Here is a 23,538-nt window from a genome sequence, read left to right on the forward strand (position 1 = left end):
TCTCAGACATAAGAGATGTTGGAGCAGCCTCAAGACACAAAATTCACCTGTAGAAACATCTCTGTTTGGCAAGAGGTTAATCCAAAACTGCCCTGGGGCTGAAGTTGGGAACACCAAGCAGGGATGTGGGCCCACAGCAATCTCATTCTTTAAATCTCAAAATAAATAATTGGATTCAAACTCTCCTGTGATAACTGTACAAGCAAGACCTGCCTGATTTGGCTGAAAACCCCAGGAACTCACCAATATATGGCAAGTTATGACATTTACTCCATCTACAGAGAAAATTAATTTATTTCCACAAATCAAAGCAAGACTTTAACTGCAGCAAGCACTCTGGGTGGAAAGAGACACATAATGACAGCAACCCTGTGAGCTGCCAATTTAAGAAGTGATTATTGTTAAAGCTTTATTTCCTGTGCTAGTGTTTAAAATAAAAGGTTTGGATAGAGGTTTAAACACTGCTTTGGTCATTTGCTATCAGGTTACCCTGATAGTAAAGGGTGGAAGTAAAATCTGATAGTAAAAAGCGTGGAAGTGAAGCCTGAGAGTATTTGGAGCATTACTTACTTGCTCAGTGGGAAAGAGAGCATTAATATACTCCACAGCATTGAAATCTGCTCTGTCCAGTGGATCTTGGCTGGGAAATACCTGGGAAGAGGGAGGAAAACAAACACAATCAACCATCATCAGTGATTTCTGTAACTTTACACAGTTTCTACAATTTTAATTCCCTCAGCACCCACTTCCAGCTGAGTTTCACAGCATTCCTCTAACAAGTGGCCAGGAGCAGAGCATCCACATGCTCTGCAGGGCTGTGACCTCCCAAAATTCCTGTGGCTATCAGCCTGGATAAACACAGATAATCCACACACACGACTCCACACACAGCCCTGGCACAACCCATCCATCCAGGAATTCCCAAGGCACACCAGCTCTGTATCCCAAACCACGCTGATGCTTTTGTTGCTGTCTGGGAACAAACTGAGGCTCTGCCCTGCTCTTTTCAGCAGGCAAGAGCCTTGCCAGGCCTCATGGTGACAGGCAGAGGGTTTGCTTTCCACAGCCCTACAATAGGAAACATGAATGAATCAAGGAGTGGCTGTACAAGTTCTCTGGAGACTTGGGTTTGCCACTTTTCACCAAAGAGAAACACAATCTGCTGAATGATTTGGGCAGGGGGAAAGAGCAGCTGTGGTGCAAACAGATCTCATCTCTCCTCAGCAGCTCAAACAACACAAACACAGCTGCCAGGATTTGCTTTTTGTCCCCAGAGACTGATGTGTGGTGCTTTCCCTTCTCTGCTACCACACTGAGGCTGTGGATGTGCCATCACTGGAAGGGTTCAAGGTCAGTCTGGATGAGGTTTGGATCAGCCTGGGATGCTGGAAGGAATGGGATGGTCTTTAAGGTCCCTTCCAACCAAAGTATTCCATGATTCTGATATTTGTCCCAAATTTACATCAGCTCTGCACCCCAAGGCCAACATGCCCCTGGCAAAAGCAGAGCTGACCCCACACAGCATCCCCTGAAAGCCTTCACACCTGGGCACACAAAACAGCATTTATGCACTGTGAAATCAGTGATTTTGTGAGATAAAAGCAAATTCTGCCTGAACCAGCCCTCCTGGGAAGCCTTCCCAGTCATCCTGTGGCCCAGGAGAAGCAGGCAGCAGTTAAACATGCACGAGGCTGTGGTGAGTGAAGAGAATGATCCAGCATCAGCCCATGGTAGGAGCACAACTGCAGCATCACACTCAGCCCATCCTGCTCACAACTCACACTCAACCAATCCCCACAAACCCCAAACCTCCACAGGTATTAAGAGCAGATGAAACAAGAGGTGAGATGGGAGATAAAGGCTGCTCAGGAGCTCCACTCCAAGTGCAGATAGGGATCAGTGCTGCAGGCAGCTGGAGCAGCTGCAGGAGCTGTCACTCCCAGCAATTTGTCACAACCTATTAATCAGAAATGCTAGCCTGGCTTTGGTGGGGCACCAGTCCTGCCTGTGCTCCCCACCCTGCTTCCGGCAGGGCAGCTGAGCCAGCTCTGCTCATTTAACCAGAACTGGGCAGCTTTTGCCCCAAAACTGGTTAGGGAACACTGACAGGAGGAACAGGATTATTGGGCTGAGAAGTGCCAGAGAGGAAGTTGGAAAGCAGCAGGTGGTGTCATCCTCAGCATCTCCCAGTGCTCAGGATGTGAATATTTTACTACAGCTTTAATTAATGTTTGTTAAAATAATTCAGCCAGGCATGTGGTGGGTTCTCCACTGCTTAAAAACTCACGTCTACAGGTGCAGAGGATTCTTTCTCTGGACAAGCTCTAGGTCCCCTTTACAAGTTGCCATTTAATTTACCAGTTCCCAAAGTCACCCCTTGCTCTTCAAAGAGGGCCACCAAAAGCAACCCACAAGCCTCAACACTCAAGAAAGTGCAAAAACTTAAATTTGAGTGCTGCTTTGTGAGACAGACACTGCTGCTGCCCCGACTTCTGCTCCAGGAAGAGCCCTCGGGATGGAAGGGTCACTGCAGGCAGGGCAGGCTCAGTCACAGAGGACAAGGGCCATGGTTTGACCCTGGGTTCTCACAGGATTGGCTCCAGGTGCCACAAAGGGTTTCAGAGAACACTGGAACACAGAATGCCCTGAACTGGGGGGGCCTCACAAGGATTATCCAGCCCCGCTCCTGTCCCTGCACAGCCCCTCCAACACCCCCACCCTGGGCACCCCTGGAGCGGGGCCCAAACCCCCCTGGAGCTCTGGCAGCCCCGGGGCCGTGCCCTTTCTCTGGGGAGCCTGGGCAGTGCCAGCACCCTCTGGATGCAAACCCCGTGTGTTTCACCGCAATGGAACCAGGACATTCCCATTATCCCAATTCCAGCCGAGCCACGGGCACCAGGCTGCTCTGCACACCACGGACCGCGTCTGCGATCAGCGGCGGGGACACGGCGAGCCACGCTCAGCCCCCGACGCGGGCCCGGCCGCTTCGAGCCCACAGGGGCTGACAGGGCACGGCCAGCCCGGGGCTCCCGGGCCCAGCAGCGGAAGGCCCGGAGCCGGCGGGGAAGGGCTCGGAGCCGGCCGCGGGCTCTCACCGAGCGGCCCCGGGCCTCGCCCGCACCTGTCCCCTGAGCAGAGGGGCCCGCCCGGCGCACCTGCTCGATGGCGGCCTGCACGGCGGGCGCCAGCTCCAGCGCCGCCTCCAGCCCGGCCTCCAGCTCCGGCTCGTCCTCCTCCATGGCGGCGCCGCTTCCGCCGGCAGCGCGCGGGAGGGGCGGGGCCGCCGGGAGGCGGGGCTTGAGCCACCGGGGAGGTGCCGGGATGGGCGTGGTTCCGTTGAGTGGGCGGGGTTTCACCGGACGGGGGCGGAGCCTCCGCCCGGCGGAGCGGGGCGCGTCCCGGCGGCGGCGGGAGCGGCGGGGCTGGTCCGGACCGAGCCGAGCCGAGCCGAGCCTGGCCCTGCAGAGCCGGACCGAGCTGAGCCGAGCCGAGCCGAGCCGGGCTCTCTCGCCGCCCGGCCGGCTGTTGACAAGCGGCGGCGGGAGACAGCGCGCTCGTCCCCATGTGGCGGACGCTGGCCCTCGCCTCCGCCTTCTTCCCGGGGCTCTTCATCCTCTGCATCCGGTTGCTGCGCTGGGCCGCCCCGGGATTGAGCCTCAAGGACCGCATCCTCCTCAGCGGCAGGTACGGGCGGCAGCGGCGGGAGGTGACGGGAACCGCGGCGGGACCCGCCGGGACCGGGATGGGGACCGGGAGCGGGACCGGGAGCGATCCGGGCGGGCCACGAGCACCGAGTCGCGCCGGCCATGAGCCTGGACTCGGGGGTGCCGCGACGCTCCGGGGAACGGTCCCTGGCTGGCCCGAGCGGGGGGAGCAAGGACCGGCACCAAGGAGCAGCATTCCGAGCGTGGGCATCCCACCGGAGAACGGGCATCCCACCGGAAAACGGGCATCCCACCGGAAAACGGGCATCCCCCCGAGTGAGAGCATCCCCCCGAGCACCGGCATCTCTGCCCGGCCGGACCCGCACCGCGGTACCGCTGTCGGGCCGGGGATGCTCCGCTGCAGCTCTCCCTCCCTCCCTCCCTCCCTCTGCCCACGGGGAACCGGCAGTGTTTCCACCGGCCCACGGGGGTGGAAGGGACGGGAGCCGGCACGATCCCCCTGGCACAGCCACCCCGACACGTCCTCGCCGTGACGAGGCGCTGGGGTGTGCACGGAGCGGGTATCTCAGTGCCACCAGCTCTCCCGGTGGCAGCCCCGAGCCTCGGCCCGTTTGGGGTCACATTTGGGGTGAGCCCTTTCCTCTCTGTCCGTTTCAGGCTGGTATCAACGGTCCAAGCCACGATGGCAACGGTGTCGGGGATCACGGTTATGCTCAGCTGCAAGAACGTGGTGCACGACAGGTAAGGCAGAGCCCCCTGGGGATGTGCTGAGGATGTGCTCTGCCAAAGGCTTGCACGTACAAAGGGGAGAGGAAAATCGGTTTCGTGCTCCTCTTTGCCCCATTTGGGTTGGGCAATGTGCTGGCTGTACACCCCCTGAACAGCAGCAGCTTGCTCAGGCCTGGGGGTGCTCTGCCAGCACAGGGTCCTCAAAGCATGGGCTGGAACATGGGCTGGAACATGGGCTGGATATGAGAGAAAAATACAGATATCAACAGCTCTGAAGGGCCAGGGAGTCTCCTTGCTGGAAACTGAAATTGTAGAGTCAAACAGACCTGTTGAGAACTGATTTCAGAGGTAAATCAAGGCATGCCAAAAGGATTCTGAAATAGTCCAGAAATGGTAAAGTTGGGATGGAGCTTGCTCTGAAGGAAAATCCTGCTGCCTTGTCCTCGGTGCTCTGAGATAAACTGCCCAGAAGTGGCTCTCAGGAGCAGTGATAGTGTAATCTGGGTCAGAAGACTTAAAAACAGAGCTATTATCCAGACTAGCAGAGAAGATTGCAGGAGGGAAGAATATAATTATGCTGAGCTGGAATTCAACCATCACACACCGATTTTAGGGTGAATTTTAGGAAGGGCTGCCACCTTGGCCATACACACCTGTCTTTAACACACAGATATGAATTATCTTGCCTTGCTCTTCTAGGTAGAGATATCTACCCAGATCCTCACACCTGCTTAACCCAGGCAATCTATGAGTTATCTTTTTGTTCTGAAATAAAATTTCTGCTGTATAGATAAGGCAGATGATGGATCCCAAAGCCACACAGACAGAAGGTGCTGCCAGCAGCCCTCCTTCCCCCGGAGCTGTCTGCTTGCCTGGGTGTACTCAAGGCCAAGGGCTCTGTGCAAACACTTTGTGGGCAGAGACCTAGATTTTCTTTGAATCTGGAGGAAATTGAGCCCAGTGCTCAGCAGGGAAGATGACAGCAAGACAGCGAGCCAGGAAGCATCACAAAGGTTGCGGTAAAATTTGCCAGTTTATTTCCAGAGGCAGACAATCGTTAGATTGCTGGTGCTGTAATTGCCCTCCAAAGCCCTGGGCAAGTTTTGCAAACACAATCACTTGCCACCCGTGCTTCACACCACTCCATATTTCCATCTGGAGCAGGACTGCCACAACAATTTTTTTCTTGGGATGGCAAGAGAGCAAAAAGAGATTTGAGCCCCAAGCTACATTTCTCCAAGCAACGGCAAAGGGTAGTTTTGTCTATTTTTTTTTTTTTTAATCAGTGTGATTTCATGCAGGACTTTTTAAGGAGGCTGGTGTCCCTGCAGAGCAGGGCTTGCTGCTGCCCCGATTGTGCAACCAGGATTCCAACATGCTTTGGGAACAGGCAGCTGCCTGCAATTATTTCCCAACTGACGAACGCCTCATGGGGGTTTATTGCCTATATTGGATATTTTGTGCTTCACTCTCCAAACTCCAGGCCAGCCATCCCTGGTTAACTCTGAGTTCTCCACGTGCTTCCCAAGCATTCCCTGGGTTAGGCAGCCAGCTGGTGCAGTGTGACAGGCAGGAGAGACCCAGGACTGGGGGTTTCCACCACCAAGCACCAGCTCTGGGGGTCTGAGGGCTTAGGGAGGAGATCACCTGTGCAAAGGTGTCAGCTTGGTGCTGGATCCCAAAAAATGCTGTGCCTCTGGTCCGTGCAGCAACCACCTGGCTGTGGGGCTAATCAGGATCCATCCTTAGTGCTGTGTTTGTGCCTGGCCAGGCTGAGCTCAGTGCCTGGCACAGCCCAGCAGCAGCAGGGTCAGCACTGAGATCCTTCTTCCACACGTACCAGGCACCTTTTCTCTGGCTCAGCCTGTACTTGCTGAGCCAAACAGAGTTAAAACTCACCCCCTTTCAGCTTCAAAATCCATTGAAAATGCTGCCATTTCAGTCCTAAAGACTCTTCTATCATCTCCCAGAGCAAGGTGCTGGGAGCTGTTGTGATGCCTCTGTGTGTGCTGCTCCTCCCCAGGCACTGGCTGGCTGTGGAGTACGTCTGGGTCCTGGTTCCCTACATGACCTATGACATCTATGTCATGTACCTCTGCCACTGGCACAAGAGCCAGGAGAAGGGGATCCTGGAGAAGAAGCACTCGCTGGCCAGCGTGTGGAGCTTCCTCCTGCAGGAGAGGCTGATGGTGACCCACCACCTCTTCATCCTCATCGTGCTCACCCCCATTACCCAGGTAAGGGCTGCTGCAGGAGTCCAGGACCCCCTGGACATGCTGGGTGTTGGCTCCTGGACACCTCTCTGCAGGGCCCCGTGCTCAGTGCCGGCTTTCTTTACAGCATTTCAGGGGAGAGCTGGGGGACTTCTTCGTGGGCTGCATCTTCACAGCAGAGCTGAGCACACCTTTTGTTTCACTGGGCAAAATCCTCATGCAGGTAGGTCAGGAGGGATGGGGCTCAGGGCTGGGAAGCCCCCAGCAGTTCATCCCCTTTCCCTGGCCCAGGGCCCATCAGGCCCTCTCCAGGCACTGGCTGAGCTGGGGGTGTCTCAGAGAGGAGCAGCCCCACAGCTGTGGCACAGATCTCCCCTGCAGTGCTGCCTTCCTCCCAGTGTCCCATCCCTCTCTCCCAGTAACCAGCATGCCCAGCATGCCCTTGGGCTGGTGCTGCCCTCTCCTGCACCACATTAATTCCCACCCCTGCCCTCTGCCCTCCTCCATCCCTTCCCACTCCCCTTCCTCCAGCCCTCCTGGATGCTCCCAGCACCACCAGTGCCCCGGAGCTTTGCGATGCTGCTCAGCCCACATTCGCCTCCTTCCTCCCCAGCTCAAAATGCAGGACACGCTCCTGCACAAGGTGAACGGGATCCTCGTCCTGGTGACCTTCTTCGTGTGCCGCATCCTCCTCTTCCCCTTCATGTACGCGGCCTACGGCCGCCAGGTGGGGATCCCGGTGTACCTGGTGCCGTTCCGCATCCCCCTGCACTGCAACATCGCCAACGCCTCCCTCATCGCCCCCCAGCTCTACTGGTTCATGCTCATCTGCCGCAAGGCCGCCCGGCTCTACAGCGGCTCTCCCGCCCACCGGAGCAGATAACGGAGCTGATAACGGCAGGGGCTGGCACGGGGCAGCCCCCGGCCCATCCCTGGGGAGCGGCGGCTCCGCTGGAAGCGCCTCCCGTCCGCAGCACAGCCGGGGCTTGGAGGGCTCTCCTCGCGTCCTCCTGCCGAGGGGGGAGCCGGCCTGGAAGCGCGACATTCCCGCTGGGATGCGGCTCTGCGGCCCGAGGGTTACACGAGAGGGGTTTGTTCCAGCCCCCCCGGCGCTGACACCGGACACCGGCGCGGAGATGCTGGAGCAGGCCCAGCCCCGGCCATGGGGAGCCTGTGCCGGACCTGCCGCGGCCCCAGGCAGGCCTGGAGCTGCAGCACAGCTCTGCAGAGCCCTTCCTGACCTTTACTGACCTCAGCTCTACACTACAGCCCTGTTCGGCCTCTGACCTTCCACGTGCACCTCATCTCCTCCTGCTGCTGCTGCTGGGCTCAAGCTCCACTCAACCCCACACGGTGCTTTTGGGTGCTTTTCTCTACAAACCTCTGACAGTCCTGGGGGGACTCCTGTGCTCCCAGCAGGGCTGGAGGGCAGAAGCTCATGCCAGGACAGGGAATGGTTCTGCTGTCTCAGACAGGATGGGGACAGGAGCCTGCCAAGTCCTTGTCTCACCACCAACACGCAGAGCACTGTGCAGAGCCCTTCCTTGGCAAGGGGTGCAATTTTCCCTCCCCTAACCACAGCTGCTTTTATCTGGCCTGCATCCCCTCAGCAGGTATTTAAAACCACCTGGCAGGCCCTGCCCTGCAGCTGGCACCACCAGCCCCTGGAAACACCTGTACAGTCCATCCCTCCAGCCCCATCCCACCCCCATGAGGCTGCCAGGGACAGACGTGGGGCTGCACAGAAGAACCAGCAACCCCAGAGCAGGATGCTGAGCTGGTCCTTGACCAGCTGGTCCTTGACCAGCTCAGCTGATTTCCACTTTTAGTCACAGCAAAATGGGTACAGGCTCCCCAGCCTGCCCTGCACCACAGGATGTGTGCAATCAGACCACAGCTGAGTTCATCCCCTGCAGCCAGGACAGCCACCTCCTCCTGCAGCCTCCTGTGCCTGCTCCAGGCAGGGAACTGCACTGGCACAGCCCTGGCACGGCCCCCATGCCCAGAGACCTGTGACCACTCTGTGCCTTTCATTCTGTCTGAAACCAGCAGCCAAGCTCTGTGAAACCTGGATCTTTTGGGCGTTGGATCTCATCCCAACCACAGCTGCTGTTCTGGATACAGTGTAAAAAAACAAAAAGGGCCTCTTCCGACCTGTGGTTGTTGTTGCAGAGACTCCACAGTCACAGTAACCACCAAGACCAGCTGATGTTACAAACTCCTGCAACTCCTTACAGATGTTGTATCTCACTGTTTTCATTGCGAATAACGTGCCTTATGTAAGGACCAAAAAAAAACCCCAGCCAATGAGGCACCTCAGTTTGCACTAACACTGCCCTATTTACTATCAGGAGACCAATAAAGATTTCCTCTCTGAGTCACACCACTGGCTGGCTCTTCCACGTGCTGTTCATTGCTGGGTGGGGGCGTTACATGTGGGGTTACTGCTGCACCCCCACCTCCGGGCAGAAGCAGCACACATGGATTTCCAAAGGCTCCTGCCTGTCCTGAACTCACCCAACTCGATTCCCAGCCTCCAACTTGCTTTCCAGCCTCAGGCAGCACGTGGCAAAACCAGCAATTCTCCCGGGACTAGGAGAGGGCTTGTGGCAAAGCAGCCAGAGGGAAGCTATTTCCTCGATGCTGGAGGCTGCTGTGTAAATGCAGAGAGCCAGCAGGCAAGGCTGCAGCCACAGAACTGGCAGCTTGGCTCTGGAACAGCTCTGCCCAGTCATTCCAATGGAAAACCAAAGTGGCTCCTCCTACCCATCTTTATACTCCTACTTCCAGTGCTTAGCGGGAGAACACAGCAGGGAGGGAATAAACTCAAAAAACGAAAAATAAGGGTTTATTACAGATCTTACAAGGTCCAGATCAGTGCTCTGAGCGTGCTCCCAGCTTGCTGAGCTTCTGCAGGAGGGTGCAGCGCAGCTCCTCGTGCCCCAGGCTGTCGGTGACGGACTGCAGGAAGTGCCCCTCGTTGGCTCTGCGCAGCGCGGCACACGGCGACACGTCAGCCTTGCTGGACACCTCATACTGTGACAGCACCTCCAGGGCCACCACCAGCAGGGGCTCCTCACAGCCCCCAGCTGGCAGCATGGCAGCCACGTGCAGCAGGTGGCAGAAGAGCTGGATGCAGGTGAAGGACACCTCCTGCGCGCAGGGCTGAGCCGCGGCTCGCGCCGTGGCCTGCAGGGAGGCCAGCAGGTCGGTGAGGCTGGAGCAGTAGAGCTGCACCAGGTGCAGCCAGGCCTCTGGGGGCAGCCAGCTGGAGCAGCTGGAGCTGCAGAGGAGCTGGAAGCCCCTCAGGAGGAGCACAGAGAGCTGCAGGTGGCAGGAGAAGGGGCGGAGGTTGAGCAGGGGCAGGTGCTGCACGTACTCCAGCGTGTAGGGCACGTGCAGCACCTGCCTCTGCAGCAGCTGCTCCACCACAGGCACCAGCCTCTTCCACTCACCGTGGCTGCACCAGGGCAGCACCTGGATGAGGGCCACCAGGAAGCCTTTGCTGAAGAGATTCACCTCCTCAGGGTTGTCCACGTTGACGGAGAGCAGTGCCAGCATGGTGTCCCTGAGCGCTGGGGACACGCAGCAGCACTCCATCCATGCCAGCAGCCCGCTGCCCGGCCCGTAGGCTGGCCAGGACTGGGATGTCCACTCATCCTCAGGGAACCTGCAGATCTCAAACAGTGTTGCTGGGACCTCGTTCTTGAAGTGGTCCCCATAAAGGTTCTTCAGACGGAGCCCCACAGTCCAGTCCAGAGCTGCCACCTTCCTGTGGAGCCAGGCCAGCGACTGCACCCACAGCTCCGGGGAGGGGACGGTCTCTGGTCCCAGCAGCTCACACAGCTGGCAGAGGATGTTCAGAATCAGGTCTTTAGTCTCCAAGGAAGGGAAGAGCTGCTCCCTAGGCTGATGCCAGTACTTGGTGTAACCATCCAGAAGTTTGCAGAGGCTGAGGAGAAGCGGGAATGGGTGGCAGGATTTGATCCAGTGCTCTTCTGAGCAGGATGGTATTCCCAAAACCTTACTGAGAATCTGCAGGCTCAGCTCAATCTGAGCACAGCCTGACTTCAAACAGGGAAGGACAAAGGCTTTGGTCACTTCTGCAGGTGACACAAGTGGGGTGGCTGAGCCTGGCTGCATAAGAAAGGCCAGGAACTGAAGGAATTGTTCCTCTTCCCGTGCTGTGGAAAGCTTCCCCCACACTGCCTCCTGCAGACACCTCAGCACCAGGCTGTGTGGCCTGCCTGCATCCTCGTGGCTCTCCAGGAAGCTCAGTGCTGGGAAGGAGCAGAGGATTTGGGCAAGGAACTGGTGTGCTCCGAGGTTGACCACAGCGAGGTGACAAACCTGCTTCACTGTGGCCTCAGGGGACAGCAGTGTCAGCCTGGCCACAGAATCCACCGCCCTGGCCAGGCCTTCATCAGACACACTCTCTGTGATCTGGTTCAAAGTCACATTCAGGTCCTCCTGGAAACCCTCCCTGACAACTTGCACGTTCTGGGACAGGCCTGGGCCACCCCAGGACGCCAGGACACCTGAGATCACTTTGTTTTTGTCACTCAATGAGAGCTCAGTGTAACACTCCACGATGGCTTTGGTCACTTGCATCTGCAGCTCTTGGGTCTCCTTGTCATGGTGGGATGTGGCAAAGCTCACCAGTGTCTCCAGCAGTTTCAAAACCAGCTCAGGGGTCTGGAACAGAGCTTTGTTTTCCACCAGGCACTCAACCCAGGCCTTTGAGAAAGCCCAGGTCTTTTCAGATGCAAAAACAGAGCAGGTGTCCACGTGGCGGTCCAGCCTCTGTGCAATGATTGCCATGGCAACTGAAGACACCAGGCTGGTGTCCAGATCCTCCAGGACAGCACTGGTGTCCCTGAGGAAGTCCTTGGTGAGCTGTGTCAGCTCTGACACCAGATGTGTCTCACCCTCCCCCAGGTCTCTGGTCTCTGAGAGGAAATCCAGGTTCTTCCCAAGGCTGGTCAGAGCATCCAGCAGCCGGTAGCTCTCGAAGCTCAGCTCCTCAGGTGCCCTCAGAGTGTCCTGCAGCTCCTCTCCCCAGGCCTGCAACAAGCTGCAGAGCAAGTCCAAGCCAGCAAAGAGCTCCTCACGGGAGGGTCTGGTCAGGCACAGGAGGCTCATGCTCCTCTCTGCCTCCCTCACCTTCTCTCCCAGCCCACAGGGGTGGTACTGGCTGTCAGCGTCACTGCTCCACAGGCTGACCATGGCACTGAGCTTGGCCAGGTGCTCTGTGATGGGCAGGGGGCTGTCCCCTGGCCCCAGCCCCGAGGACAGGCACAGCAGCTCGGCCAGGTTGGCCAGGGCGTGGCACCTCAGGCGGGGCTGGGCGATGCTGCCTCGGATCTGCTTCAATCCCTGCAGCAGCACCGCCGGCAGCCCGGGGGCAGCAGGGTCACCCTTGAACCTCTTCGGGGGCTGCAGCCCATCCTCCAGCGAGGGCTCCCCGCCGTGCTGATGGATGAGAGCGCCGAACGCCGACACCGTGGCATCCTCCTGTCCCTCCCTGTGCTTCAGCACCTCCCACCACACGTCCAAGAAGAAGCTGACGTCGGACGGGGATGTGTCGCTGGAGATGTACTGCACCAAGCTCTCCAGCTGTGCCCGGCACACGCCGGGGGGCAGCGCCAGCAGCAGCTGCACGAAGAGCCGGGGCACGCCCAGCGCCTTCACCAGCTCGAAGAGCGCGGTGTGGTTCACATCGGGGATCATCGCGCCCACCGAGAAGAACCCGTCCTCCTTCCAGCCCCACTCCAGCGCCGCAGCGGCGGCAGGAGGGGCGGGCAGCAGGATCTTGGCCCACACGATGGCCACGGCCTCCTCTTTCCAGCGGCCCCGCGGCGAGGGGCAGCGCTCGCCGATCTCGCGCAGCGCGTCCGTGATGGGCACCCCGGCGCGGGGCCAGTCGGCCTTGCGGAGCTCCCGCAGCGGCCGCGGCTGCAGCAGGCGGGCGGCCAGCAGGAAGCCGCCGTGCAGGATCGCCGTCTCCTCGCCCACGGCCCACGGGCCCCCGGGACAGCCCGGCGCCATCGCGGCCCCGCGCTCCGCCGGCTCCATGGCGGCGGCGCCGAGCGATGACGTCACCACGGCGGTGAGCTGACGTCACGCCGCAAGCCGCGCCCACAGCGCCCCCTGGCGGGGCGGAGGTGGGCTTAATTAATTAATTAACTAATTACCATGCTCCAATATCAACGTGTTTAATTTGACGAATAGGATTCAAAACCGCCACTAAATTAATTAATTAATTCATTCATTTATTGCCGTGCTCCAATATCAACGTGTTTAATTTGATGAATAGGATCCAAAACCATCAATAAAACCGAATTGAATTTGGCTTAATTAATTAATTAATTCATTCATTAATTCTGTGCTCCAATATCAACGTGTTTAATTTGACAAACAGGATTCAAAACTGTCATTAAAAAAACCTGAACTGGGCTTAATTAATTAATTAATTAAATTCTGTGCTCCAATATCAATGTGTTTAATTTGACCAATAGGATTCAAAACAGTCATTAAAACAAATTGAATTGGGCTTAATTAATGAATTAATTCATTAACTCTGTGCTCCAATATCAACGTGTTTAATTTGACCAATAGGATTCAAAACCTATTATTTCAATTCATTAAAAGTGAATTGAAAAGCTCAGACAAAACTGCAGCAAGGTATTTCTCCTGTTCCAGCTCAGAAATGCCCGATCTCCATGAAACTCATTTAAGTTTCATGACGAGAACCCAATTTAAGGTATTTTATTTAATTTTTTCATCAGGAAAACGAGCAGTCAGGCAGCATACCTGGCACAAACAACGCCAGGAGTGACTCCCTGTATTCCCAGAAAAAGCAGAGTGACTTCATTCCAAAGGAATAAATCCTGAACCGTTATTTCCAAAGTTTCTTATCAAAACCCAACTGCAAATCTTATTTCAAGCTGCCCCCTGGCACCTCAGCAGACGTTGCAGCTGCAAACCCCAAAGCACAGCCTCAGCTCATGGAAATCTCCTGGAGAAGGAGTGGAAACCACCCCATCCATAGCAGAATCCCAGTGAGAAACACCCCAGGGGCTCTTGAGCGCAATTTCCCCCTGGAATTTGGGGAAACACCTTGGAATGAAACAAGGATGCAGCATTCACACAAATCATTTCTTTGTTCCCAATAAAGGGATGCACCCCACACCCCAGTGGAGAGGGGGAGTAGCCACAGCTACCTCAAAATCTCCTCTCTAGCCTGCAAATAAACAACAGCTAAAGCAAATTAATCAGAAAATCAATTAATCAGAAAATAACGCATCTATTCACCTTTCTTTCAAGTACAACACCACAGAAATGTGAGGTTTCCTTGAGTGATGATCCCTGGTTCTGAAGCCAGCTGCTCCTTCGCTGCACAGCCCCAGTTCTTTGGAAGGAGGAGATGTGAAAGGCAGAGACATCAGCTTAAATCAACCCAAAAATCCACCATGGGACATCCCAGCAGCCTCTGAGTGCAAAGGCAGCACTGGAACAGGATTGGCATTTTCTTGGAAGGGCTCCAAGGCACAGAGGAGCAGCCCAGGCCTTTCCCCCAGCTAAGCTGAAACCTTCTTCATGTTGTGCTCAGCAAACCACTTGTCACTGTTGTCTGCAGCCATGGCCTGCACAAAGAAAGGGGGAAGTGCTCAGAACAGCAGGAATAATTTATCCCTCCCTCTCTGGAGGGATTAATTATTTTTTAGCTACTAATAAGGAGAACTGACACTGAAAACCAATGTTCTATGCCACAGCAAACAATGTCACCATGCCCCAAGAGTGAGGCTGGACAAGTCCATCCAGGGCATCAAGTGAGCTTTAAAAATTGATTTATTTTCCTTACCAAGCCTGGGTAATTTGCTTCTAGGAAAAACTCAATTTTTTAATGAGTAAAAAACTAAGTTTTAAAAATAAATTTAAAATTTATAAAAATAATAAAAATCTGGAAATGTATAATAAAAATCTGGAAATGTATAATAAAAATATGGATATGTATAATAAAAATATAGAAATTTATTATAAAATATAATAATCAAAATAATAATATAAAATGTAAAAATTTTCAAAATAAATAAGATGAAAATGAAAATAAAAATAAAAAATATATACTGGAATAAAATAAAAATAATAACCTAAAATATAAATATGATTTAAAATAAAAATATATACTAAAATATAATAAAAATAATAAAATAAAAATATAAATTTAAATGCAAATTAAAATTATAATGAAATATAATAATATAGATAAATAAAATGAAAAATAAAAATATATACTAAAATATAATAATAGAAATAATAACATTAACATATAGATAAATAAAACTGAAAATAAAAATATATACCAAAATATAAGAAAAATAATAAAATAAAAATATAGATAAATGAAAATGAAAATATATAATAAAATAAAAATTAAAAAATAAATAATAAATAAAAATTATTTAACATATAATTATTTTTAATGAGAAAAATTACATGTATCTCTAAAAAGGAAGAAAATGACCATGCAGTCACTTACATCATCCAACAGCTTGTCACCATTAGGGTCCACCTGGGACAGCTCTCTGAACGCTTCATCTCCCACAAAACAGACTTCATGGCCATCCTGGAAGGAAGCAGCTCAGTTATAACCAATGGCAAGGAGAAATTTAACCCCAGTTTAATCCCTGTTCCCAGTTTCACTCACAGGATCAGCCAGAATCACCACTTGCACCGTGGCTTTGCCAGGTGTGTCCAGGCTAACCAGAGGTGTCAGAATCTTCTGATTCTCCTTTTTCATCAGGGCTTCAATGCTTGGCAACTGAAAACAGAAAACAAACTAAAATCACCTCACTGCCAGGAAGATAAACAAGGTGTGTTTTGCTAATACTAAAAATGGGAAAGGGCTGAGGGAAGTGGGGCTGGTACCTCATCCTTGGCACAGGAGAAGGCGACGCGGCCGAACGCTGTCCCGTGATCCACTGCCCCTCCTACAGCCCTCAGCTCCAGCTTGCACTGCAACAGAAAAACCCAGCCTGGGCTGCAGGGAAAACCCAGCCTGGGCTGCAGGGAAAACCCAGCCTGGCCTGCAGGGACACTGCTCCACTGCTCTCCAGGCTGCAGCTTTTCCTCCAGGATCTGGTGATTCCAAAATCTCCCCATCCATGCCTTTCCCACCAAGCCAGAGCAAACCACAGCCTGGCTTTTTTTAAAAGCTTCAATTCAATACAGCTTCAATTAAAACACTCCTAATTAAGGGCACAGTTGCTTTAATTAAGGACTTTTTCCCTTTTAAGATTCTGTTCTCAGGAAATTGGTGGTTTTTCCAAGGACTTACCTGGTCATCAGCATAGCCCAGCAAAGCTCTTTGTTTCTCCTCATCCTTCTCATATATTTTCATCCCAAGTAAACCAGACCAGTAGCTCACAGACTTCTGCAGGTTTGAGACACCCAGGGTTACCTTCCACACGGGATCTTGAGGATTGCAATAATTTCAAATTAGCTACAAACATTACAGGTTTAAACCCACAGTTAATGTCATTAGTACTCTTGAGAAGTAACAGAGAAGTGATTTAAAAAAGTGTTCTGTTTGACAAAATGCCATCAAAATAAACACACTCTAATACCCCATTGGTAAATCTCTGCTGAACACCAGTAGGGGTAAATATTTCACCTTGCTTGAGCCGTTCCTTGTCTTCCAGGTAGAACTTGTATCCTCCTGGGGCTTCAGTTTCAAAGACACCAGAGGTGACCTCTTTGAGGGGCCAGCCCAACTTCTTGGCATTGCTCACAGCCTGGCTGGACACCAGAGTGATGCCCTAGAGAGGACACAACACAATCCATGGGGTGGATGCAGAGACACCACTTGTTTTCACACAGCAAACACGACAGCTCCATCTGCTGCCAGCCACTAAATCTCAAAAAAATTATTAAAATAATAACTATAAGAGTGTTTTCCTGCAGCAAGTCCTTCCTAGCTCAGCATTCCATGTTGGACCTGGCAGCAAACACCAGAGCAGAGGCAGAGCTCCAGAAATGTCTTCTGGACCTTTAAGTGAGCACAAATCTGTTCTTCCATCTCAGAGACAACCACAAAAACAACACTGACATGTTGAAGGGACCAAACAGCATTAAAAAAAAGGCAGCTGGTACAACCCATACAACAAATGAGCTTCTAATTATTAAGGTAAATCAGCTTATCATGAGAAGGGTTGGCTGCTTGCAGTGGAACTCACCAGGAAGTCGTTGCCCAGGCGATATTCCCCAATGCCATAATTGTAAGTCAGCTCTACCACAAAGTGATTGTCCTCTGGTCCATAGCCCACCATGGTCTTGCTCCATTTTCCATCATAAGGGCTGGAATATCCATGTTATCCATATTTTAATGTCATTAGAATTGAAATGAACCACCAAGAGATGCAAGTATTTGTGTTTCAAGGGGGAGTTGCATTTCTAGAGTGAGATCATGGCAGATTTGACCCCGAGCTGTCATCCATGCCCATATGATAAAAGCAATTCTACCTCATTAACAGTGCTTTAAGGGCACAGGCTGCTCATTAGCTGCAATTACATAATCACTTCCTTATTGCTGAGTAGGAAAGGGCTCTTCAGAATAAAATGTGTTCCTCTTCTTTTTTTCATTCCTTTTTCTTTACAAAAGCCTTTGGGGCTAACAGGAGGGATTTTTAACTCAAGAACCTTGATAGTGCCACGCTTATATAAACTATCAGTGGAAACTGGATGTAATTCCTGGTAAGCTAAGAAATAATTCAGACAAGTATCAATCTATAGATGTGGCATTTATGTTCAATACAAGCTCCACACCTGCAGAGTGGGGGGCTGTAGGTTCCAAGGGAAGAGATTGAATAAAAGATAAGATAACCCTTACTTTAGTGTGAATAACAGCTCGGGGCACTCACCCGTTGCAGGCGGCCTTGCAGCCCTCCTCGAACTCCTCGTGCCGCAGCACCTGGAGAGCCACAGCACGGGTTGGGTTGGGAGGGGACCTCGAGGATCCATCCCCTCCTTCCAACCTGAAACGCCTTCCCGAGGCCTGGGGAAGCGGGAGGGAGCGGGGCCGGAGCGGGCAGGAAACGGCTCCCACCCCATCCCCATTCCCACTCCATTCCCATCCTACCCCCACACCATTCCCATCCCCACCCCATTCCCGTTCCCATCCCCATTCCCATCCTATCCCCACCCCATTCCCATCCTATCCCCACCCCATTCCCATCCTACCCCCACCCCATTCCCATCCTACCCCCACCCCATTCCCATGCCCATGCCCATGCCCATTCCCATCCTATCCCCACCCCATTCCCGTGCCCGTCCTCTGGGCCGCGCTCCGGGCACACGGAGGGTGCAGAACCGCCCGTTCCCGGCCGCAGCCGCCGCCCCCCGAGCGAGCGCAGCCGCCGCCGCTGACCCTCATGCCGAGGAGCTCCCGGTAGAACCGCGCCGTGCGGGCCCGGTCTCCCACTTTGAAGACGAAGTGCAGCGCCCTGCGGGCGGCCATGGCGGCGGCCGTGACGTCACTGGGCGCTGCGCGGTGCCGCGGTGACGTCACGGGGCGGTGTCATGGCGGCGCCGTGGCCGGCGCTGCGGCGGGCGCTGCTGAGGCCCCGCGGGCCGCGGGCGCAGCCGGGGCCGGGCGGGCGGCGCGGGGTGCGGGCGCTGCGGCGGAGCCCCGTGCGGGTGCTGCAGCCGCAGAGCCCCCGGGAGCCGCAGCCGCCGCCGCCGCCTCCGCCCGCTGTGGAGCGCAGCGCGGCCGCGCCGGGGCTGTGGTACGAGAAGGCGGCGGCCGGGGACCGCAGGCTGGGGTGAGCGCGGGGAGCGGGCCCGGCCGTGCTGCCCCTCAGAGCCCCGCTGGACGGGGGGAAAGTGCCGCCCGTGGGAGGGAGGGGGGTCTGACAGGCGCTGCCGGGCTGGAGGTACCGGGGAATGGTTGGGTTGAAGGGAGCTCAAAGCCCGTCCAGTTCCATCCCTTACGTGGGCAGGACACCTTCCCACAGAGCAGGTGCTCTAAGCATCATCCAGCCTGGCCTTGGGCACTGCCAGGGATCCAGGGGCAGTCACAGCTGCTCTGGGCACCCTGTGCCAACCTTACCACCCTCACAGGGAACAATTCCTCCCCAGTATCCCATCTAATCCTGCCCTCTGGCAGTTCAAAGCCATTCCCCATTGTCCTGGCACTCCAGGCCCTTGTTGCAGTCCTTTGCCAGCTCCCATTCAGGTACTGAAAGGTGCTCTAAGGTCACCCCAGAGCCACCTCGCCCAGCCTTTGCTCCCAGGACAGGTGCTCCATCCCTCAGATCACCGTTGTGACCTCCCAGAGGAGCTCTGAGGGGCTCGTGAAGGTCAGACTGAAGGTATTGTGAGCATCACGGCCACATTCCCTGAATAATTTCTCCACAGAAAAGTGGTGACTATCGCCAAGTCAAAGAAGTTTCGGGATAATCACGGGAAGGTTCTGCTGGAGGGGCACAGGCTGATCAAGGATGCTCTGGAGGCAGGGGCTGTGCCACAGACACTCTTCTTCAGCACCGTGAGGCACCTGAAGCTGCTGCCTGAGGCTGAGATAAAACGAGCCAGCTTGGTTAAGGTGAAATTTGAAGACATTAAGACCTGGTCTGACCTCGTAACTCCTCAGGGGCTTCTTGGTAAGTTGCCTCTGAAACAGTTGCAACACTGCCCAAAGGGAAACTTTTCATATTTAAGATAATGACTCTCTTAATAATCTTTCCTTAGACGTAGCACTGCTGGAAAATAAGTTTTCCTTGCCAAGTAACAAACTCTGCTCAAACTTCCTTTAGGTGGTGCTTTTCCTAACGCTTCCTCCAGCACATCTTTAGTGAGATTTGGGCCAACTCTTTCAGAGCAGGCCTCTCCTTGGGGTGGGTCACTCATAAACCTGTCACATTCCATTTCCTCAGGCATTTTTTCCAAGCCTGACCCTGCCAAGATGTCCTACCCAGCAGCTCAGCTCGCCAACTCCCTGCCACTGCTCCTCATCTGCGACAACATCCGAGATCCAGGAAACCTGGGGACTATTCTGAGATCTGCAGCAGGAGCAGGCTGTGAGAAAGTGCTGCTCACCAAAGGTAAGAGAAAAGTTTGGGGGTAAGGGGGGGAATGAGGTTCTTGAAGATGCTCCCCAGAGTTCCTAAGGAGTGGCTGGCATGGTTGGCTGTGGTGTGAATCCCACCTTTGTGGGGATCCCTGTGCTGTCACTGTTTCTCCCCGTTCCTTCCCAGGCTGTGTGGATCCGTGGGAGCCAAAGGTGCTCCGTGCAGGCATGGGGGCTCATTTCCGTGTGCCCATCATCGCCAGCCTGGACTGGGAATCTCTTCCCACCAACCTCCCTGCGGGCATCCAGGTCTGCGTGGCCGACAACAACGACCCCAGCAGCACATCCCTGCCCAGAGGGGCTGCCTCTGCCCCTGCCAGCCCAACAGCTCCTGTGAAATCCAGCCCCAAGGCTGCTCCTGAGCTCGAGGATGAGGAGGGAGCAGCAATCCCAGTGCAGCATTACTACGAGGACTGGGCACGGGCTCCGGTGGCCGTGGTGGTGGGAGGGGAGACCCAGGGCCTGAGCCCAGCTGCACTGGGGCTGGCAGCCAGCACGGGGGGCAGGAGGCTGCTCATCCCCGTGGTGCCAGGCGTGGACAGCCTCAACTCTGCTATTGCTGCTGGCATCCTGCTCTTCGAGGGCAGGAGGCAGCTGCTGTGGAGGCACAAGCAGGAGGATGGCAGGCAGAAGTTGCCTGTGCCAGGCTGAACTGTGGTTTGGGTGCTGAAGGAGCACTTCTTGCATTTGGTTCCTTGAGGGTTAATAAAAGAGCAGCTGGGGCTGTTTGGTTTGTAGTAAATGAGTATTTAAGGCTGGAGAGTGCTGGGATGAGTGTGTGGCTCCCAGTGGATGTGGTGGCCACACGGTGATGCTAGAGAGAAGGGAAGGGAAGGGCCGGGTAGCAGCCCTGGCCTCACCTCAGCCGGTTCCCCCCTGCTCCAGCTCTTTTATCCAGGAGATCCATGGAGAGCTCAGATCCCTGGTCTGTGCTGGCCCAGCCCGGCTGCTGCTGACAGCGTGTGTCCTTCCCAGCCTGGCTGTGGTTTTGGGTCACAAAGACCACATTGCTGCTGCCTGAATGGCTCCTGCCTGTGCTTACCCAAATCCTGTGCTCCAGCAATCACTCCCAGCCCTGCCATGGCCAGGCTGGCCCGGGTGGCTGTGCTGTGGGGTGTCCCAGCTCCAGCACTCCTGCCCACACTGCTGGGAGGTGCTGGGCTGCTCCTGGAGCTGCTCCCCAGTCACTTCACCACTGCTGAACAGGGGAACCCCTGAAAACGTGCAAAACACAGGCTGGGTTTATGCAGGCTGAGCTGGCAGCCATTCCCAGCTCCTGGCAGGGCGGGAAGCTGCAGCAGGATAAAAGAGGAGGCCCTAATCCTGCCATGGCTGACTAATGAGCTGAAAGGGAGAAGCAGTGGCTTGCACAACACGGGCTATTCAGGCTGGGACATCAGGCTGGGAACGCCCCAGTGGCTGCCAAAGGGCTCCCTCCCTCCTGAGGAGCTCTGAGCAATGCCAGCAGCAAAGCAGCACAGGCAGGGGCTGTGTGAGCCCAGGGAGGACACAGTCCCTGGAGCCCCCATCCACGGGGACAGGCTGTGGGCTCCTGTCCCCCACGCAGGTTTCCTCTCCCTGACAGCAGGACACAGCATCGGCACCTCGGGGAGGAGGTCATTGTAACAGTTTTATTACAAAGTTCCAATCACCATGTACAGTTTTTACAATGTCACTTTTCAAGGGCTCGGCTGTGCTGCTTGGGTTAGGGAGGGAGGGTTTGTTTTTTTTTCTTAGGGTTTGGGAGGGGTTTTTTTTGGTTATTTTTTTTAAAGAACAGCACCATTAACGTTGAGTTTGGGACACACCTACGAAAAACAGCTCAATCAACTAACACAGAGGGGAGAGGACAATTCATACCAGAGAGGGACGAGACGGGACAGGGAGAGCACAAGGAAGAGACGAGAGGTGAGGGCAGCCCGGTGGTGATCCTCCTCCTGGCTCAGAGTGGGAGGGACAGAGGGAATACCCACCCATGGCAGGGGGATGGACCCTGACACAACAGCCAGCGCTGCCTAAGGCTGTCGGTGCTTGGAGTGAGGGGTGGGAAACCCACAAGGGAAGGTCTCACCCCCAGGAGGAAGAGCTTGGCTGTGCCGTGGTCTTTCAGAGGTTGTCAGCAGTTAAGACTTTGTCTTGGCCTTGTCAGGGCACTTTCGTGGGAGAGAAAGAACTGGCCAGGGGCGATGGGGACAGTTTCCTTATTGCTTCCTGGAAGTCATTTAGTCAGCAGGGGTGGTGAGAAAGGAAAGAAGGGGGGGGAGGAGAAAGAAAAGAGCCCCAAGAACCCACCCACTGCCTGATGCATATGTTGGGAAGAACACCATGCAAAAAGATTTGCCTGCTAGCTAGTGCCGTGTATAAAATAACGATACAGTAACAGTTCTGGCCTGGTTATTAGAGGATATATCACCATGAAGCACAAGCGAAGTCTCCAAACGCCAACAACTCCCTGCTGAAAGTGCATCTCAAGGAGTTTGCTTAGGAGAAGGATTCACTGCGTAAAACAAGGCACCACAAGAAGGTTGGATACTGGGTCGGGCGTGAGGACACGCTGGAGAATCCACAAGCGGCGGAAGAGAGACCTGGTTTTAAATAACGTCTGTTGGCACAGGGGCCCTTAGATGGGCTCGGGTTTTAGCTTGTCTGCTAGAAAGTCGCTGACAAAGGCTTCCACGATTTCAGGTGTGATCTCCTCCACATCCATCACGTACTTGGCCCTGGCTGACATGTCCAGGATGGTGAGCAGGGGTGCAGCCTCGGGCAGATTGGTGTAATCCCGCAGGGAGTCGGTCATGTCGTCCTGGAGGCCAAAAGGAGAAGGACAGAGGAGTCAAGAGCAGAGCCAGGAGACCAGGAGCAGTTTGCTGCTGCCACAGTGTAGCCCAGGAGGCTGGGCCTTGCACCAGCACTAGCAGGCAACATCCATCTTGGTGCCTGCTTTGCTCGTGGTTTGTGTCAGAACCAAACTGGGTTGGTTTATCCCAGGCTGGAATGGGACATACACTCCTCCAACCCAGAGGCACTGCTCCCAGACTGACCTGCTGCCCCAGCCACCCCAGAGCCTCTGGGACATCCACAGCTCAAGGAACTGGGGACAAGTGCTGAATGTGGGGACTGCCAGCTCTCTGCCAGCACAGCCACGGCCTTGCTGCTCACCAAGGGTGGATACTAAAGGGACCCAAGTGCACGCCAGAACAAAGCAAAGAACGGGAATGGGATGAAGACTTTGAGCCAACGATGAGACCCCACCAGCAGGTCCCAGTGTCTGGGCACACACAGGAGCAGCAGGCTGCTTGCAGGGGGAGAGGACTGCCCTCCCCTCACCCAGGCAAGGCTCAGCTCTGGGCAAAGGCAGTGATTTATCCCTCCCAAGGCTGCGGGATGCAAAGAGCCGGCAGTGGCGCCATTCATCCCCGAGCCCAGGCTGCGCCGCACCCGCAGCGGGGCGTTCCTGCGCGCCCCTTCCGAGGGGCAGGAATGGAATCTGGAATCTGGATTCCATCCACCTGGTTGGCGGCCGGGGCTCTGCAGTGCTGGGGAGCTCCGCTCGCGCCTCCCCTTCCTTTGCAGGGGTTTCTGGCGCAGCTGGACCACGTGGCTGGAAGGGCCAGCAGGGCTGGGCTCGTCGCCTCAACCGCCCCCCACCCAGGTGTCGGGACGCCTTCGTCCTTTATTTACAAAGGCACCGAGGAATATTTTTAATCAATGCAAAATCGGTCCAGACGGTGCTGGGAGAGCGATGGGAGGCGCCTGCTCCGGCCATGGCCGGGCTGCTTTGTGCGTGGGGGCCAGCGGAGCC

General features: G+C 54.9%; 6 protein-coding genes across 9 annotated transcripts in view; 2 read left to right on the forward strand and 4 right to left on the reverse strand.

Annotated features, from left to right (window-relative positions):
* VPS53 (VPS53 subunit of GARP complex) overlaps nucleotides 1-3,307 on the reverse strand; it is a 64,431-nt gene extending 61,124 nt beyond the window's left edge. For both annotated transcript variants that reach the window (XM_054646839.2, XM_054646838.2), the window contains exons 1-2: nucleotides 3,156-3,307; nucleotides 571-651 (exon numbers count right to left, since the gene is read on the reverse strand). In XM_054646839.2, the coding sequence (XP_054502814.1) occupies nucleotides 571-651; nucleotides 3,156-3,239 (165 nt within the window). In that variant the 5' untranslated portion in view covers nucleotides 3,240-3,307. The remainder of the gene's footprint in view (nucleotides 1-570; nucleotides 652-3,155) is intronic.
* Nucleotides 3,308-3,371: 64 nt separating this feature from the next.
* Nucleotides 3,372-8,993, forward strand: TLCD3A (TLC domain containing 3A). Its single transcript, XM_054646808.2, has 5 exons — nucleotides 3,372-3,684; nucleotides 4,323-4,406; nucleotides 6,418-6,631; nucleotides 6,735-6,830; nucleotides 7,221-8,993. Exons 1-5 carry the CDS (start codon nucleotides 3,563-3,565, stop codon nucleotides 7,488-7,490), a joined length of 786 nt encoding a protein of 261 aa, XP_054502783.2. The 5' UTR covers nucleotides 3,372-3,562; the 3' UTR covers nucleotides 7,491-8,993.
* Nucleotides 8,994-9,428: 435 nt separating this feature from the next.
* Nucleotides 9,429-13,605, reverse strand: GEMIN4 (gem nuclear organelle associated protein 4). 3 transcript variants are annotated; one of them, XM_054646805.2, is made up of 2 exons: nucleotides 10,063-13,605; nucleotides 9,429-9,931 (listed from the first exon to the last, which is right to left on the reverse strand). In XM_054646805.2, exons 1-2 carry the CDS (start codon nucleotides 12,680-12,682, stop codon nucleotides 9,684-9,686), a joined length of 2,868 nt encoding a protein of 955 aa, XP_054502780.2. In that variant the 5' UTR covers nucleotides 12,683-13,605; the 3' UTR covers nucleotides 9,429-9,683. The 3 variants fall into 3 exon arrangements, with proteins under 3 accessions (XP_054502780.2, XP_054502779.2, XP_054502778.2); XM_054646804.2 differs by having other exon boundaries at nucleotides 9,429-9,973; nucleotides 10,028-13,605; XM_054646803.2 differs by having other exon boundaries at nucleotides 9,429-13,605.
* Nucleotides 13,606-13,893: 288 nt separating this feature from the next.
* Nucleotides 13,894-18,190, reverse strand: GLOD4 (glyoxalase domain containing 4). Its single transcript, XM_054646806.2, has 9 exons — nucleotides 18,036-18,190; nucleotides 17,530-17,579; nucleotides 16,846-16,966; nucleotides 16,284-16,428; nucleotides 15,948-16,084; nucleotides 15,539-15,625; nucleotides 15,318-15,431; nucleotides 15,150-15,236; nucleotides 13,894-14,253 (listed from the first exon to the last, which is right to left on the reverse strand). The coding sequence occupies exons 1-9, from the start codon at nucleotides 18,123-18,125 to the stop codon at nucleotides 14,188-14,190; spliced, it is 897 nt and encodes a 298-aa protein (XP_054502781.2). The 5' UTR covers nucleotides 18,126-18,190; the 3' UTR covers nucleotides 13,894-14,187.
* MRM3 (mitochondrial rRNA methyltransferase 3) lies at nucleotides 18,188-20,478 on the forward strand. Its single transcript, XM_054647236.2, has 4 exons — nucleotides 18,188-18,429; nucleotides 19,025-19,269; nucleotides 19,543-19,710; nucleotides 19,864-20,478. The coding sequence occupies exons 1-4, from the start codon at nucleotides 18,188-18,190 to the stop codon at nucleotides 20,385-20,387; spliced, it is 1,179 nt and encodes a 392-aa protein (XP_054503211.2). The 3' UTR covers nucleotides 20,388-20,478.
* An 871-nt stretch (nucleotides 20,479-21,349) lies between these two features.
* NXN (nucleoredoxin) overlaps nucleotides 21,350-23,538 on the reverse strand; it is a 47,290-nt gene continuing 45,101 nt past the window's right edge. The window contains exon 8 of the mRNA XM_054646843.2: nucleotides 21,350-22,539. Within this exon, the coding sequence (XP_054502818.1) occupies nucleotides 22,357-22,539 (183 nt within the window). The 3' untranslated portion in view covers nucleotides 21,350-22,356. The remainder of the gene's footprint in view (nucleotides 22,540-23,538) is intronic.

This window comes from Agelaius phoeniceus, chromosome 20 (assembly GCF_051311805.1).
Source record: "Agelaius phoeniceus isolate bAgePho1 chromosome 20, bAgePho1.hap1, whole genome shotgun sequence".
In the NCBI taxonomy this organism is placed as follows: domain Eukaryota; kingdom Metazoa; phylum Chordata; class Aves; order Passeriformes; family Icteridae; genus Agelaius; species Agelaius phoeniceus.